Here is a 14,783-nt window from a genome sequence, read left to right as displayed (position 1 = left end):
TTAACTGTGGAGACACACAGCTGTTCTCTCTGAAGTCACTAGAGACAGTGTTTTCTCTGTCATAATGAAAACCAAAATGAAAAGAACCAGAAAGCTGCTCCTGGATCTGTGTTCCAGGATACCAAAGAGATTATATTTTCAAAAGAGTTTGCCCTGCAATTTGAAATTGCTGAATTGCTGATGAAAGAGCTGAACAAGCTTCTTTTTTATCTTTCTGTCCACCTCAATTACTTAAGGTCCTGTTCTGCTTCCTCTCAAATCAATGGCAAAACCACAGCTGATTTAAAGGCCTGCAGGGATGAGTACTGAGACTAACTAAAAACTGAATTCTGCTCTTTTTTTTTCATGGGTTAATCTTATTAAAGTGTGGGTTAATCTCATTGAAGTGGGGTAATTAGGCTCTGGCTCCCACTAAGCATTTGCCAGAATGAAGACCAGGTTGACTGTATTGTTATACAAGTCTATTTGTAAATGTCATTGTCTTTCTAAATGTTCATTTACAAAATAGTGGTCTTGGGGAAAGTGCCAGTTACTAAAAAAGGTACAAATATTGTGCTTTCCTGCACTTCTCTTACTAAAACACGTAGAGGCAGATGTTAGCTTGTTTAAATAGTAAAAAAATCACCCAAGACAATAAAATTACACCCCAGACAGATCTTTTCTATCCTTAGTAACCAATTTCATAATTTTAACTTTGACAGAAATTCCTTATGAGGATTTGTATTTAAAATAACATTCTTTACTCCTGATGCTTTAGAACATCTGCCTTCATTATCCTTTTTACTAAACTGTGAGCTTGTAGTAAAAAGTCATAAAGAAAGCAACTGTAAGATTTGCTTAGATTAACAAATCACTTGTTTAAAATGTGTTTCACACCAAAGAACTGACATGCTTGGCAGCCATAGATTGGATTAGAGATACATATGGACTCTGTTGATACATGCTTGGCTCCAGGTCAGACTTGGCAATAAAAAGTAATACATTTTTTATAGAATGAAGAGTTCCAATAATGCTGACAGAATTTCACTTTGATTATTTTACTCTGCCTATCCATCTCAACTGCTTAGTAGTTTTAGTTAGATTATGCATTCATCTGTGCTTGTTCCCACTGTGCCCTGTTGCTGTGTTTTAGTTATTAGTTGTAGTTTTTCTTCCCACATGAATTGGTATTTCAGTGGCAATTGAGTGATTTTGAAATGCATTTTCTTCAAATTGTATTTTTGTTAGTTTTCATTCATGAGATCTGCTAAGCAGATACAAGCCATCAATGAGGTTAAATAATTTCTAGAATTCATCATCATAAAATACACACTGGATGTTTGAAGATATTATGTTGCTAGCAGCAGTTAAATTTCCACCTAGCTGACAACAGTATTGTGCTAAGCAGAAATCTTAAGATTTTTAGTAAAGGGCTACTCTCAGAGAAAATCTGATTTTTAGTTTGGCTCTGCATCCGCCAAGCCATTTTTTTATTGTTTTCTCAAGCAGAATTGGTGCTTGCATAAAAATGAGAAAACTGTTTAGTTGCTCATTTAGTTCATGTACAATCTGTGTCACTTTGTTATTTGTAACCAAAGGCCAAAGCAACAACTCAGCCTAGGTTTTCAATGGGCAGCAAAAGAATATTCTAGAAAGTTCATCCATGTAGGTACAACTGCCACTCTCATTACTGCCACTGGATCTGCACATTAGTAACAGCACCTTTCTTTTCCAACAAATTGAATTCAGTCTTCTGCTAAAATGCATAAGCCAGTGGCTGAGGTATGTAAAAAGCTTAGAAGCCTGTCTTTATAGTGACAGTAAAGATCTCTATATAAGGATTAAGAAAAAAACCCAAAAACAAAATGCTAGATTTTTCATCTAGGCACCTTTTAATGGTATTTTATTTAGAGTCAAATGCTTGAGGCTGTTTTAAAATTATGGAATTCATTCCAGGCTTAGATCCCACAAATCAAGCATCAGGTAAATTAAATATTGGCTTTACAGGCCCCAAAGGCTAGCTATGCCTACAAGTCATGTTTGAACCAAGTGAATTCCAGCAAAATAGATTGGATTGTTTGATGGAAAATCTTAACATTAATTTACAAGGTACTTTCTCAGATTCCTGTGTCTTCTATGGACTTGTTTTGGCATGCACTCATTTAATGGTGATGCTCTGGTCTTAGAACCCTTTGACTGTTGTACCTTTGCTCCTGGAAGCCCTTCTCCTGGTGAGCCTCTTTCTCCTTGAACACCTTGTGGTCCTTGAGGTCCCTGTTAACATAAGTTTAAAATGACCTAGGATATGTATTAATCATACTCAGATGAACAGCAGTGTATTCAATGTCATTTTCTGTTATAAGCAGGTCTTCAGATATTGGTGTAGTTATAATCTGTTACAGATAATGCAGTAACACAACATTCCCAGTGAGTAAGTGATGAGCATTCTGGCCTGTAGTAGTAACAATACCCTTCAGGTTACTAAGGAATCACAGATTATATAGATGAAATTTCTATTCCTTACATTTTGGAAATCTTCACTCCCTAAATTTCCATTTTACAAATTCTTGCTAATCCTTAATAATGTATCAGTATAATCATGAAAGACAGAAGCAGATTAAAGCCCATGCAGAGTAATGCTGAAAGAAACAAAGCTGTAGGAAGATTTGTTTGTAATTGGCAAGGAGAGAAATAGCATGCCCTCTCTTTTTGAAAAAAGATCTGATAGAAGCACAAGGGGCAAATAACAAAAAAAAAAATGCATGTCCAACACCTGTGCATATTAAGCCTACTTCACTGTGTTTTCTTGTATCTGTTTTTTAAAGATTTTTACTCAGATTTATTGCTTGGGGTTACACATACATCATGGAATGCTGGCATATTTACATAGCCTAAATATGCTTCTCCTTCTGCACAGAGCTTTAGAGTCATTCCTAAGGTATAGATATTTGGACTCAATTAAGCCATTAAAATGAACTTCTTTTGAAGCAAATAAACTTTCAAATAAATAAAAGAAGCATATTTAGAATATTTTTTTTTAAAAATCAGAATCTCTTTTATAGCAGTATTTTTTTGGCTAGGAAAGATTCACATCACAGGCACCTCTTCCCCCACAGAGGGGGGCTTTGCTCTGCGATGTAATTGAAGAGACTCTGGAAGTGTTACTGTTCTGCTTGGACTGACTGCCACCACCAGCCTTATTTGTAATGCTCTTCTCCTTGGGCTCTCCAGCAAGAACTCACTGTGCTCCAGTAGTGTATTTTCAAGCAGGTTTGAAATCAGTCAGTTCACCTACCAAATGATGATTCTCTTTTTCATGGGAACACCTCTTACGAAATGTTTATTCCAAATTTTGCCTTGTCAATGGGAAAAAGGTACTTGTGAAAAAACTGAACAAAACTTCCCTTGTGGTTGCACTAGAAATCTTTCATCCAGGTGAAGAGGAATGAATTTAAGTCTGCTGTATTGTACATAGCTCAGTAAAAGGTCCCGCCTGATATTTAGAGAAAAAGAACCATAAAATTGACATGCTGGTTTTCTGAATTACCACAAAGAGATGGAGTTTACAACTGCCAGGAAGAGGAAGGGAAGGAAAAGTAGGGAGAGACTTCAGAGCCAAACCTACTAGAAATTCTGAAAGTCTTCTCCTCAAAGCCATGCTGATGTTAATGTTCTAGTGGTACTGAAAAGCAGTCAACTTCAAAGTTATCACATAGGGACTTGGCGCTATTAAATCTATCAGGGGACAGATTTATTTATACATTTGTGTGGTTTTGCATCAGATGTTACATTTTCATACCTGTTTTGGAGATATGATAATTAGAAAAGTTAAGAAATTGGAAACATTTCCAGTTCATTGAAGGAAATAAGAATCAGACAATGTAACATGTCTAAGAGTGAGAAATGGTAGAAGAAAGAAAAGAGATGGTTTAATTTAGCACATATTTTTATGGGGAAGCATGGATAATTTTTGCTTTCTGTTCTGTTTTCCTCTCACCAAATAAAAAAACAGACTTACCATAAATCCTGGCTCACCAACTCCAGGTGGGCCAACAGGGCCTGGTCTTCCTGTCAAACCAGTGTCACCCTTCAAAGAAAGACGTACGTTTAATATGCCTGATTTAGGTATTTTTATGTGTGTAGCATATAACAACTCATCAGGCATTCTGTGCTTGAAATATTGGATGTAGGAGAATACAGGAACAGCAGAGAAAATCTGAGTGTCCTCAGAGTCATACACCACACAAGGCCCAGCAGGCATTGAACTGGGGCAGTGTCACAGCTTTAGGGGAGAGATCAGTTCTGCATTTGACAGAATAAAATGTTGAGTCTAAAAGATTAATTATTCCCTTCATGCACCCAGTCATGTATCACTTACTGTCATATCCCAAGAAGTCAGTATTTCTGTCATGGAGTTTCTGTTCTTTTTATGCCAGTCATCTAAACCAACAAGCCTGTTTTGCACATATTAATTTCTCTTTAAGACTATGAATTTGTTTTTACCTAATCATACTCTTTTTGGGTTGAGTTTATGACAAGCATAACAACAACTGTAAAAAAATCCTTTAAAGTATATACTTAAAATGTACTTTTTGTTTGCAACTGTTTGTAAAGAGTTTTGATAACATACAAAATACCTTTCCAGTACCACAAAACCAGCATTTATGGTCTTGAATTTTCTTGTGAATCAGCAAGTCTATTAGCTCAGCTGTCTTGATCCTTATCCTACCATACATGCAATACAGAAGATGAGATTTTTGTACCTTTGGGCCTGGCAGTCCTATTCCAATCTCTCCAGGCAAGCCAGGAGGCCCAGGGAGACCTCTTTCACCCTTTCAAAGAATGAAAAGAAAACAACTTTGCTTATAAATTCGTGTCTAGGAAAATCAGTTAAACTCACATTGTAGATTAATTTTTAGTGCATCCTGAATTTCAGCCCATTGGAATTGTCCTATACAGTACTTCATCTGTTCATCCTTTCGAAGCTTTAAAATTCCCAGGTAATAATTCATCTTGTACAAAGATGAGATTAAACAAAAGGAAAAATGTTTCATACCATGTAAGTTTGGACACTCAGCTGTTCTGTGTATCACTGTTGGCCAGTTGGTGCAAAGAAGATATCAAGAGAGATAACAAATAATGTCCCTTATATGCTTATTTTCAAGTTTTTCTTCAGGACAATATTCCTTTTGAACTACAGAATTCTTCTCGAGAATGTTCTGTTTCTAGAAAAGGCTCGATTTGAGATGCCAAACAGAATTCCTGTTTGGCACTTAGGGAAAAAAAAGTTTTAAATTGGAAACTGAGGAAGTTCAATGCTAAGTAGTATTCTGTGACTCTACCATATTTTAACTGTTGATTAATAAAGATGGGAGTGTGATTTGGATCTGAATTCAATACAAAGAGCAAAGTAATAAATACCTTTCTTAAGAACCTTGTAGAATACAAAAAGTACACAATTTGCTATCTGTGTCAAGTGAAACTGCATCCACTAAAAGAAGGGTATAGAATATAAGGATAAAATCATAATTGTTGTGAGGCTATATTAATACATTTTAACATTAATTAAGAGAAGAAATAGAGCAGTTCTTGCCTTTGATCCTTGCAGGCCTTCAGGCCCTTGATCTCCAGATTGTCCTGGCAGACCCTGTTAAAACAGGAGTGGTTTCAATGAGATTTTTCAAGCTTTCATAAAAAATGACAGCTTGAAAAACAATTTATTATTTACTGAAGTCTGCATGAAAATAAGACTTTTAAACACAGCAGAACTGAAGCTTTGTTTTGTGATGCATGTACATTTATAGCTGGAGCTGGTTCTGGTATTTGGGGAGAGAAATTGGCTCTCCCTTTTTTTGAATACAATTAAAGGTAATCTACAGTCAAGATGTACTGAAACATCTGTGATGGACTAAGCTTCCTGGCCATTAGTCTGAGAGTATTGGGATGACAAAAGACTAAATATTCTTCATGTACTTCTTGAGGAAATGAAATAATTAAGACACTGAAAGAGAAATGAGTGATTTTGGTTTTTATGGAAATGTATTTGCTGTGGTCTTTGAGACTGAATGAATTATAAGGATGATTTATTTGTCTAGATTGCTTCTCCAAATTCTTATTAATTTTGCTGTATAAGAAGATAGATTTTGGGTGCCTTGAACTTAGCAACTCAAAGATTCCATGTCAGTAGGAGTATGATATTATTTCAGATCTTTGAATCCCAGGGCACCAGGTATTGTTGTTTTAATAGTTAGATTTTCTTTTTTTTTCTTTTACCTGTATCCCTCTTACTCCTCTGGGGCCTACTGGACCTTCAGGGCCCTGAAAGATAAGGGAAAAAAAAGATATATTTCTGTATATTTATATTTTGTCAAAACCACTTTTAGGTAACTTTTTACTAAGGTATCTTGTTTAGATATCTTTACATTAAAATCAAAATTAAATTTAAGAGAAGCTCAGCAGCCACGAAGTATTAAATAAATATTTTTAAATTGACTGATAATCAAAATACAGTGTAATGATGAACATTATCAAGGACCAGTAATCCAGGATTAAACTCTATTTGAAATATTTAAAGCAATTATGCACTAAATCTTAGAGATAGGAGTTAGAAACCTTGTTTTCATTTTTATGTCTCATTCTCTTCAAACCTTCTGCCTCTGTTAAAGCACAGTTTTACCATTGTTTTAAACAGGCTCAGCCTTGGGCCATAAGAGGAATCATACAAAAATGTAGAAAGAGCTCAGAAAGTTGGTAAAAATGGTGTCCTTGCTCACTACATATTTCAAAACTGTCAGATGTCAATTTCCTTCAGCCTCAGAATGAATATATGCCTTAAATCTCTTATTCAGGGGATTGTATTGTTGGTTTGGTTTTTTTTGTTTTTTTTTTTTTTGTGGTTTAACTGTGTTTCTTGGAAACATAACAACTTTGTGGCTACTTACTCTTTCTCCTTTTATTCCTGGGATTCCACATTCACCTCTTTCCCCCTGGCAAAGAAAAAGAATAAATACTTATGAGTTACACTGGAATATCATCCTTATTCTCTAGGTGCTTTAGTTGGAAACATAAATGTTATTCTATTCAGGACATACTATAGCAATTGTGCTGCAAGTTCATTGAGGAACCGTTACATCTTCTATTACAGGTTGTGGAGCAGCTGCTAAGATGATGTTATTGTTCCTTACTAGTATTTAGAAGAAATATGGCACTATATATAATAAATAACCACAAATTCTGACTAAAAGACATACCTTCTCTCCTTTATATCCAGATTTCCCCTGGCAAAACAAAAAAGCAAAGCAGGTTGTGACGATATATAACCCAAAAGTAGGAACATGAGTATTCCTTAATATTCTACTCTCTTCAGAAAAATAGCATTTCAAATAGAAAAGGTGACTCTCATTAATATGGCAATATGATTTGAAGTACTGTGCCTTTTAGTCATGGCAGATGCTGTTGTATAGGTAAATAAATTGTATGAATGTATCATTTTAGACTGGGATTCTGGTGATGTAAAAGCAGATCAAGTAGAGTTGATATTTCCATCTCAGTGAAAAACATGCAAAAATAAGAAAACAAGAAAAAGATACTAATTAAAGAGGATGTACTGAATAAATAAGAAAGCATAAAGTAGAGGGATTCATATGTAAATGCATTCAGAATTATGCACTAAGAGACTAATCCTACACTTACTTCCTTTATGTACTGCGTTCAAAATGTTCAATGCTATTATATACAGGATAATTTATTTGTCAAATTTAAAAAAGTCCTTTATTTGTCAAATTTAAATAATCCCAGAATGATTTGAGGCAGAGTGTCAATTTCTGAAATGTTCTTAGATTATCATATCAGAACATTTCAATATTTTGGAGGCACTATGTATTATTGGAGAGTATTTTCTAGATTACACATATAAGAAGGAATTATTCCTTTCCATTAAGCAATGAGAATGTTTTCAGTTCTTCTAATGTTAATGAGTCATTATATGGTAAACCAGAATCGAAATTTGCTCTTATAACAATGAAAAAAAAAAGGGTGGTATTTTGCCTTAAAGGAACACTGCTCACTGGAGAAGAAGGGGAAAAAAAAGTATTTTTTTACCTCTATTCCATCTCGTCCTGGGATTCCATTAAGACCTGGGTCCCCCTATGAATAATTCAATATCAAGATCAGTGAAATAAGGACAAGACAGATCTTTCTCCTAAATCTAAAAAACCAATCACCTTTGCTCCTTTCAGGCCGGGAGCTCCATCATCCCCAGTGCGACCCTTTTTACCCTGGAAACAACAAAATACAGTTCTTATGATATATGTTAGTAAACATAATTCTGTTTTACAATATATACGCTATTTTTCTCATACTTAAAATATTTACTTCCTATGGGTTTATTTCTCAAAATCTCTGCATTTACTATAACATTGAAATTGAATATCTGGGAACAGCGGGACCAACTCAGTAGGCAGTCAGGTTTCTCCTTTGACTTTCTTATAAACAAAACTAGTTTGTTCAGTTCTTCTCTGAAGAGGTGATCAGCTGCCTTTGTAACTACCCTGCTTGCTAAGTGGATGTTGTGTTTTCTTCTCAACTCTTTGGGGTATGTGCTTCTGTGTAAGCAATACGTGCACTTTCCAAGTAAAGACAGCAGCTATTAACCCAAACAAAACTACGGTTTGTGCATGGTAGACAGTATGTTTTCAATTAAAGTGCATTGTACTGGGCTGCATAAACCCAGGGTGTCTTTCTGTTTGTGTATGTGTAGGATATTCAGGTCAAAAGGATGAGAATGGGCAAATCTAGGGTTCTCTTTCAAGCTCTGACACTGACCTTTCACCTTGAACAAGAGCTATAAGGTATTGTAGTGCTTCTAGTTCAATGTCAGGGATGTAATATCAGATCATTCAGTTCTTTTTGAAATGTAAGCCCCACAGTTTAGATCACCAAGCCTTGTATGAAGCAACCCCCTAGACTATTCTGAAAGAAGTCCGGTCCACTTTATTCTTGTCTCAGTTGTTCCTGATGCTTCAGTATTTTGCTCTCTCTCTTGCTTTCAAAGAGCTTTTTGGATATTAATGTTTGATTTGAGGCTAGTTAGATCCAGCTGGTCTTGTCTGATCAACAGGAAATGTGTTCCTTTCTGCCTTTCATACTGCTGTGGCTCAAAGGAGAGCCTCACCACACGTCACTCTTCCTCCTCCTGTCTGTCCCCACACAGAGGGAGTGTCTCATGGTGTTCTCAGGTCTCTCTGTGCACATCCTGCTGCTGGGGCATCTTCGTGGAGGAGTGTGTATTGATCCTTGAACTTCTGTAGTCTCGGGATTTGGGTTCAAACAATTTCTTTTAAAAATTTTAACAGTGAATTACATTTTAACTTATACTGTATATCAGTTATTTGAGTGACAACTACTTACAGCAGGACCAGGAAGGCCTCTTTCCCCCTTCTCACAGTTACATGTGTCAACCTGGGGACACTTTGGATTAAAATAGTAGAAATCAGCACATTTTAATGGAAGAGATAGAAAACACACAGACATTTGCATTAAGTTACTGTATGGCTAGTTTAAATTTTACACCTGGAATGACCAGAAATTATATTTACATGTTTTACAGAAATCTTTTAACTATCAGTTTACTACTCATCCAGAATGTGACCTCCTACACTCCATCCAAAATTGTGTATCATTCCTACTCCTAAAATTTCAATCATCTTGATAATGGCTTTACCTCCAAACTGTTCACAAGGTCAGTTTATGGGTATGCTGTGTCTGTTTTGTTTTCATTACTAGGCATGGTAGAGATAGCCAAGAAGATGAATAAAAAAGCGTCTTACAGCCCTTTACTTAATTCCATTGTATGCAGGATAGTTCTTAGTTTAGCTCTAGCTAGATCTATAAACAAAATATGAGTGGATATATACTTTGAGTTAATGCAACTCATTATAATACTTGATAATCTTTCTTTCTCTTCTCTTATCTCTGCCATCAGGTGTCGCAGTCAAACCTCATTATTTATGTGATTTTTAAGATATTTTTGAATCTTTAAGATCATGACAGAGTTATCACAGATACTGGAGTTATTTTTGAAGGAAGGATAAGGACTGTAATTTTAATTTTTTGTTTAGTTATTTATTAAACCTCGGCTCATCTTGAAGATGTCTAGAAGTGAAAGGTTCAAAAATCATTCTTATCTGAATATCCAAATTAGTCACAATATGTTTTCCAAGGCTAACATTGACTGTCTTACTACTTTTATATAGATAGAGAAAAATCAACATGTCAGTGGAAATTAGTAAAAAATGAAATCTTTCAAAGTTCTGTGAACACTCATACTATTTAGCAGTTTGCTTGAGCTGCTTAGGAGAACATTTTTTGTCTGATAACTGTGCCTTAAATATCATTAACATCTTTAAAAGGAAAACTAACTTTATTCCCCACAAAATGCCAGCCAGACCTATCAATGCCTGCAGTCAGGGTGACACAGCATGGACAAACTAGAAGAACTCAGTGGTGGAGCTTTGAGATCTTACACTTTTCAAACCCTCTCACATAGGAAGAGGGTTAAGGGTTAGAACTGCTCTGTCTTCAGCTCTGCATCATGTTTTCTTTTTCACTGAGTCTGTCAGAGGACATGTCAAGATGTATCAGCAAATTCTTGCTAGCCTGAATAGTCACACATTGTTTCTTTTTTTTTTGAAAATACTTTAGGTTAGCAAATTACATTTGTAGTTAGGAAATTAATAAATTATAAATTACTAAATACATTAGTAAATTAACTTAGGATAGCAAATTAAAGCTCCGTCCTGCAAATTCAAAAACATGTTTAACTTGAAGACAATTCCATTAGACTCTGCATTTAATCAGCTTCCTGAGCTATCAGTTTTCCTGAATTATGTTTCCATGTAATTGTAAATATATATTAAGCAGTAAGTCTACACAGGAAAAGAAAAACCAAAAAATATTTACCTCTTCCTCAGACAGGTCTTTCTGTAAAGAAAGATATTGAAAACAACATTAGAAACTTAAAGTCTTAATCCAGCTCTACAGAAAAGACACTGCAAGATGTGAAAATAAATAGATTCACCAGCTAGCTAATTAAATTATAAAATTAATATATTGACTAACATTGATTAAATTTTAATTTCAAAGAAACATTCTAGCAATCTCTCCATTCTAAAAAATAAGGTAAATATTTTCAATTCTTATTATAGATTGTTGACTGAAATCACTGACTCTCCATATCCAGCCATAATTTTCTAAAATTACAATAGTAAACAGGTTGGCTAGATATATGGGAACAATGCATCCACAAACTGCATTGTTTACAAACTGCTGAATAGCAGCAGCTCTTTATTAGGAGTGAAGGATGAATGTTCTACACTTGGGAAATCAGAAGCTCTTACATTCATACTGTTAAGCACACACAAAATGAGAGCAGGAAGAACACCCTAGAAAAGATTTGACTTTGCCAACGATCGCATAAAGTTATCATCATTGATTTAGCTGTTATTTTTGAGAAGATCTGTAGAGCTGAGACACCCACATGCAATGCATTCCTCCCATTTTCCACAGCTAATGCAGTCTCTTGAGAGGACATAAATGTATTGATGAGAAGCAATGCAATACTAAAATTTTCATGCATGCACGTATAGTTATGACAAAGTCATTGTTTAAACCAAACAGCAGCCATGCTATTGAAAGAAGGCACCTGAGGATGACTGCCTGTTTAGAAGAGGTAAAATAAAGTGTGTTTTGCTCCTTGAGAGGCGGTTACTGTGCCACAGGAAAAAGGGATAGTACCAGAGAAGATGGGAAGTGAGCTCTTCAGGGAACCAATGCAAACAAAGCGAAGGACAGGGAGACAGGAAAACCAACACAGGTGCAATTTCAAGGCCTGTGTGAGATCACTTTGGCATCCATTTCATTGCAGAAGTCTCCTGGTTGTTATTCATAATTCTACTTTATATCTCTGCGCATGCTCAGATAAGGACTCCATCAATAGTTTGCGTCACCAGGGTTATAGGCTAGAATATGGCTCTGTTCTCCACACTTGGCAGGGAATGTTTTTTATATATAAAGCTTAAATTGAGAAGAAAGGCATCCAAACAAAGCTTCAAGCTCAGTTTTCATATCTCCTCTTAATTATGTGGTAGATTTTCCATGGAAATTTAAAGATGTCTATCACCAAGTTCAAATTTTGTCTAAATTGAGCTATCTCCATGGTCTGCAAATTTATGTTCACTTCTACAAGAGCTGCATCTTTTTCTGATACAAAAGGCAGCTTCACTTTCCTACTTGCTACAGAATAAAGCACTAGGATGTTAAAAAAAAAGGTTTTTTAAGACAAGAGATTTGAAATACCTTTCTTAGGAGGAAAAACAAAGATAAAAATAAAGTTTAAATCTAATTCAGTTTGCAGTGTCAAATGTTTGGATGACAAGATCTGAATGGTGGGAAGAGAAAGGAAACCTGTATTTTGGCACAGTGATCTCATTAATAATTGGGCTACTTTAACATGTAAAATGTACAAGTTTCTTCAATGGTATTTTGAAGAAATGTATTTTAAAAATATTGGATATAAGATTTACATACGTTCCTAACACTATTTCAAATTCTTTCTCATACATACCATTTCTTTGAGAACCTTCTCCACAGTTCCTTTCTCCTGGAGGTTGAAAACGAACCTGGATGCTGGGACACTGGCCAGGAGCCGGAGCTTGGCAGCATTGCTAACCTCCTCAGCCACTCTGGTCATTCCCATTGTGAAAAATACAATTCCTTGGTGTTTAGCATCAGCTGCAGCTGCAAAAATGTCTGGGTTTCTTGGATGATCCACTCCATCAGTGAAAAGCACAGCTACTTTGACACTACCCAAAGTCCCTTCAGACATGTAGAGCTGGGTGAGATTAGTTATAGCATAAGTTGTGTAGGTGCCATGACCTATGTGGGTGATGGGAGCAATGTGGGATTTGAATGCTTCAGGACCTTTCCAGTCATGGAAAGCCTGCTCTATGAAAACAGTGCTGCTGTACTGAAGTAAGGCCATCCTCCAGCGCAGGGTACGTCCAGAACTAAGCTGCAGACTTTTCATTCTGTCTACTGTTTGCAGTACAAATCTTTTCTGTTGTTCATGATTATAGTCCTTAGCACTTTCGGAGCTGTCCAGTAAAAAAGCAATTTCCAGAATGCAATCTTCATCTAGAATAAATAGGTATGTAGGTGAGTGGAGTGACTTCATACTAAATCTCATTCTACCCTTACATGTATTTTAGGATTGAAGAATGGCATTGGAATTGTGGAAACTTTTGATGACATCTGTGTTCACAAGTGTGAGCCCTTCATGAAGATAGAGCTAATAGAGGCTAAGGGATTTGCTCCAAAACAGATGCCCCAAGGAATAAAAACCTGAAGGTGTGTTGATGTCATGTAGTATGAAATGAGAAATGTCATAGTGGTTTTTAAATTTCATTTTGTCATCTTGCCTACTACTTCACTGTACCCTACCATCATAGGTGGAAGTCATGTATAAGAAAATGAGGCTTACTGAACAAGACACTGGAATGTGATTTGACAGAGATTTTGAGTGAGTGTTAGTACTGTCTCTAGTACTAACACTTGCATCCAGTGACAAAAATTTCCAAAACCAGGATCTGTATTAATTTTCTGAACTACTAATGACATTAATTCTATGAAAATAGAGTTATATGGGCTATTATTCTTATGACAGTAAGAGGCTCTCAGCCACATCATAACAAAATACAGATGCTGTCTCCTTTTCTGAAATACACAAAACAGCAGAGAAAAGATAGGAGTAAAAAGGTAAAAGTGCAAAAATTAGGCATGTGCAAATGTAGGATGAGGCAAATCTGGCTGATTATAAGCTTCTAGAACGCAAGTTAACTATATAGTCCAGAATCCAAATAAATCAGGATGTTTAAAATCACACCTGTTTTAGAATGACAATATTCACCTTGATCACTTGAGCTGGGATATTTTTCTACAATATTTGACAGAATGTGTTTAGGTTTTAATCTTCTCAATCCATATATCTTCTCTTCCCTGAGATTTTCTGCTAAAATCTCATTATGTTCAAGTATCCACAAAAGCCACCAGAATCTGAGGAACATCATTTGTTTGTTTCCTAAACAACACAAATACAGAAGCACAGCAGTACAAGGATGATAAAACATGATTCGATTTTGCTTCAACATGTTGCTTAGCAGTCTTGTATTTTAAACCACCATCCCGAAAAACAAGCTGATATTGCTTTCTTTGGGTAAAATCTTTTCAAAACCACACTATAAATAATAAATGAAGACATACTGGAATTTTTTCAAGCATAGTACATATCCTTCTAGCACATACATCTCTCTACACTGGAGACAGACTTTTACAAACACACTTCAGTTCTCTCTCATTGCCTGGTATTGTTTGTACAATCCATGGCTGTACCCATGTGGATTCACTGTGAACCCCAAGTGTAATTCACAGAGGTGTTTTTTTCTAAACTTGCTTTTTTCATGGCTGACATGGGGAGAAGGAGGTACTGAGGCAAACCTCAGTTTTTCCCTGCTCTCTTCACTTAAGAACTGATGGCCCTGCACATTTCTCCCGGCTATCCCAGTCCCCTGGCCTCAATGGAGAGCAGTCATGGCCTGAGGGTGCTGTCAAGGCATGAATGTACCTGCTGTGCAATCCTGGGGATGTGGGCCTAGAGTGCTGAGCCTAGGCTCAACAGCTACCTACTCATAGGACTTTTTCCTTCAGAAGGGATTATAACTGTTTGTCCTGCCCTCACATGCACACCCAGA

General features: G+C 36.0%; 1 protein-coding gene across 1 annotated transcript in view; it reads right to left on the bottom strand.

Annotated features, from left to right (window-relative positions):
- The window catches only part of LOC102041374 (collagen alpha-1(XXVIII) chain-like), a 34,940-nt gene that overhangs the window by 19,756 nt on the left and 401 nt on the right, over positions 1–14,783 (bottom strand). The window contains exons 2-14 of the mRNA XM_031058878.1: positions 13,943–14,113; positions 12,602–13,170; positions 10,939–10,959; positions 9,388–9,447; positions 8,202–8,255; positions 8,080–8,124; positions 7,230–7,256; positions 6,921–6,965; positions 6,253–6,297; positions 5,573–5,626; positions 4,743–4,811; positions 3,998–4,066; positions 2,185–2,253 (exon numbers count right to left, since the gene is read on the bottom strand). Coding sequence (XP_030914738.1) covers positions 2,185–2,253; positions 3,998–4,066; positions 4,743–4,811; positions 5,573–5,626; positions 6,253–6,297; positions 6,921–6,965; positions 7,230–7,256; positions 8,080–8,124; positions 8,202–8,255; positions 9,388–9,447; positions 10,939–10,959; positions 12,602–13,170; positions 13,943–14,102 — 1,287 coding nt within the window. The 5' untranslated portion in view covers positions 14,103–14,113. The remainder of the gene's footprint in view (positions 1–2,184; positions 2,254–3,997; positions 4,067–4,742; positions 4,812–5,572; positions 5,627–6,252; positions 6,298–6,920; positions 6,966–7,229; positions 7,257–8,079; positions 8,125–8,201; positions 8,256–9,387; positions 9,448–10,938; positions 10,960–12,601; positions 13,171–13,942; positions 14,114–14,783) is intronic.

Source organism: Geospiza fortis, unplaced genomic scaffold, assembly GCF_000277835.1.
Source record: "Geospiza fortis unplaced genomic scaffold, GeoFor_1.0 scaffold112, whole genome shotgun sequence".
Classification (NCBI taxonomy): Eukaryota; Metazoa; Chordata; class Aves; order Passeriformes; family Thraupidae; genus Geospiza; species Geospiza fortis.
This window is presented reverse-complemented; position numbering and strand designations above follow the sequence as displayed.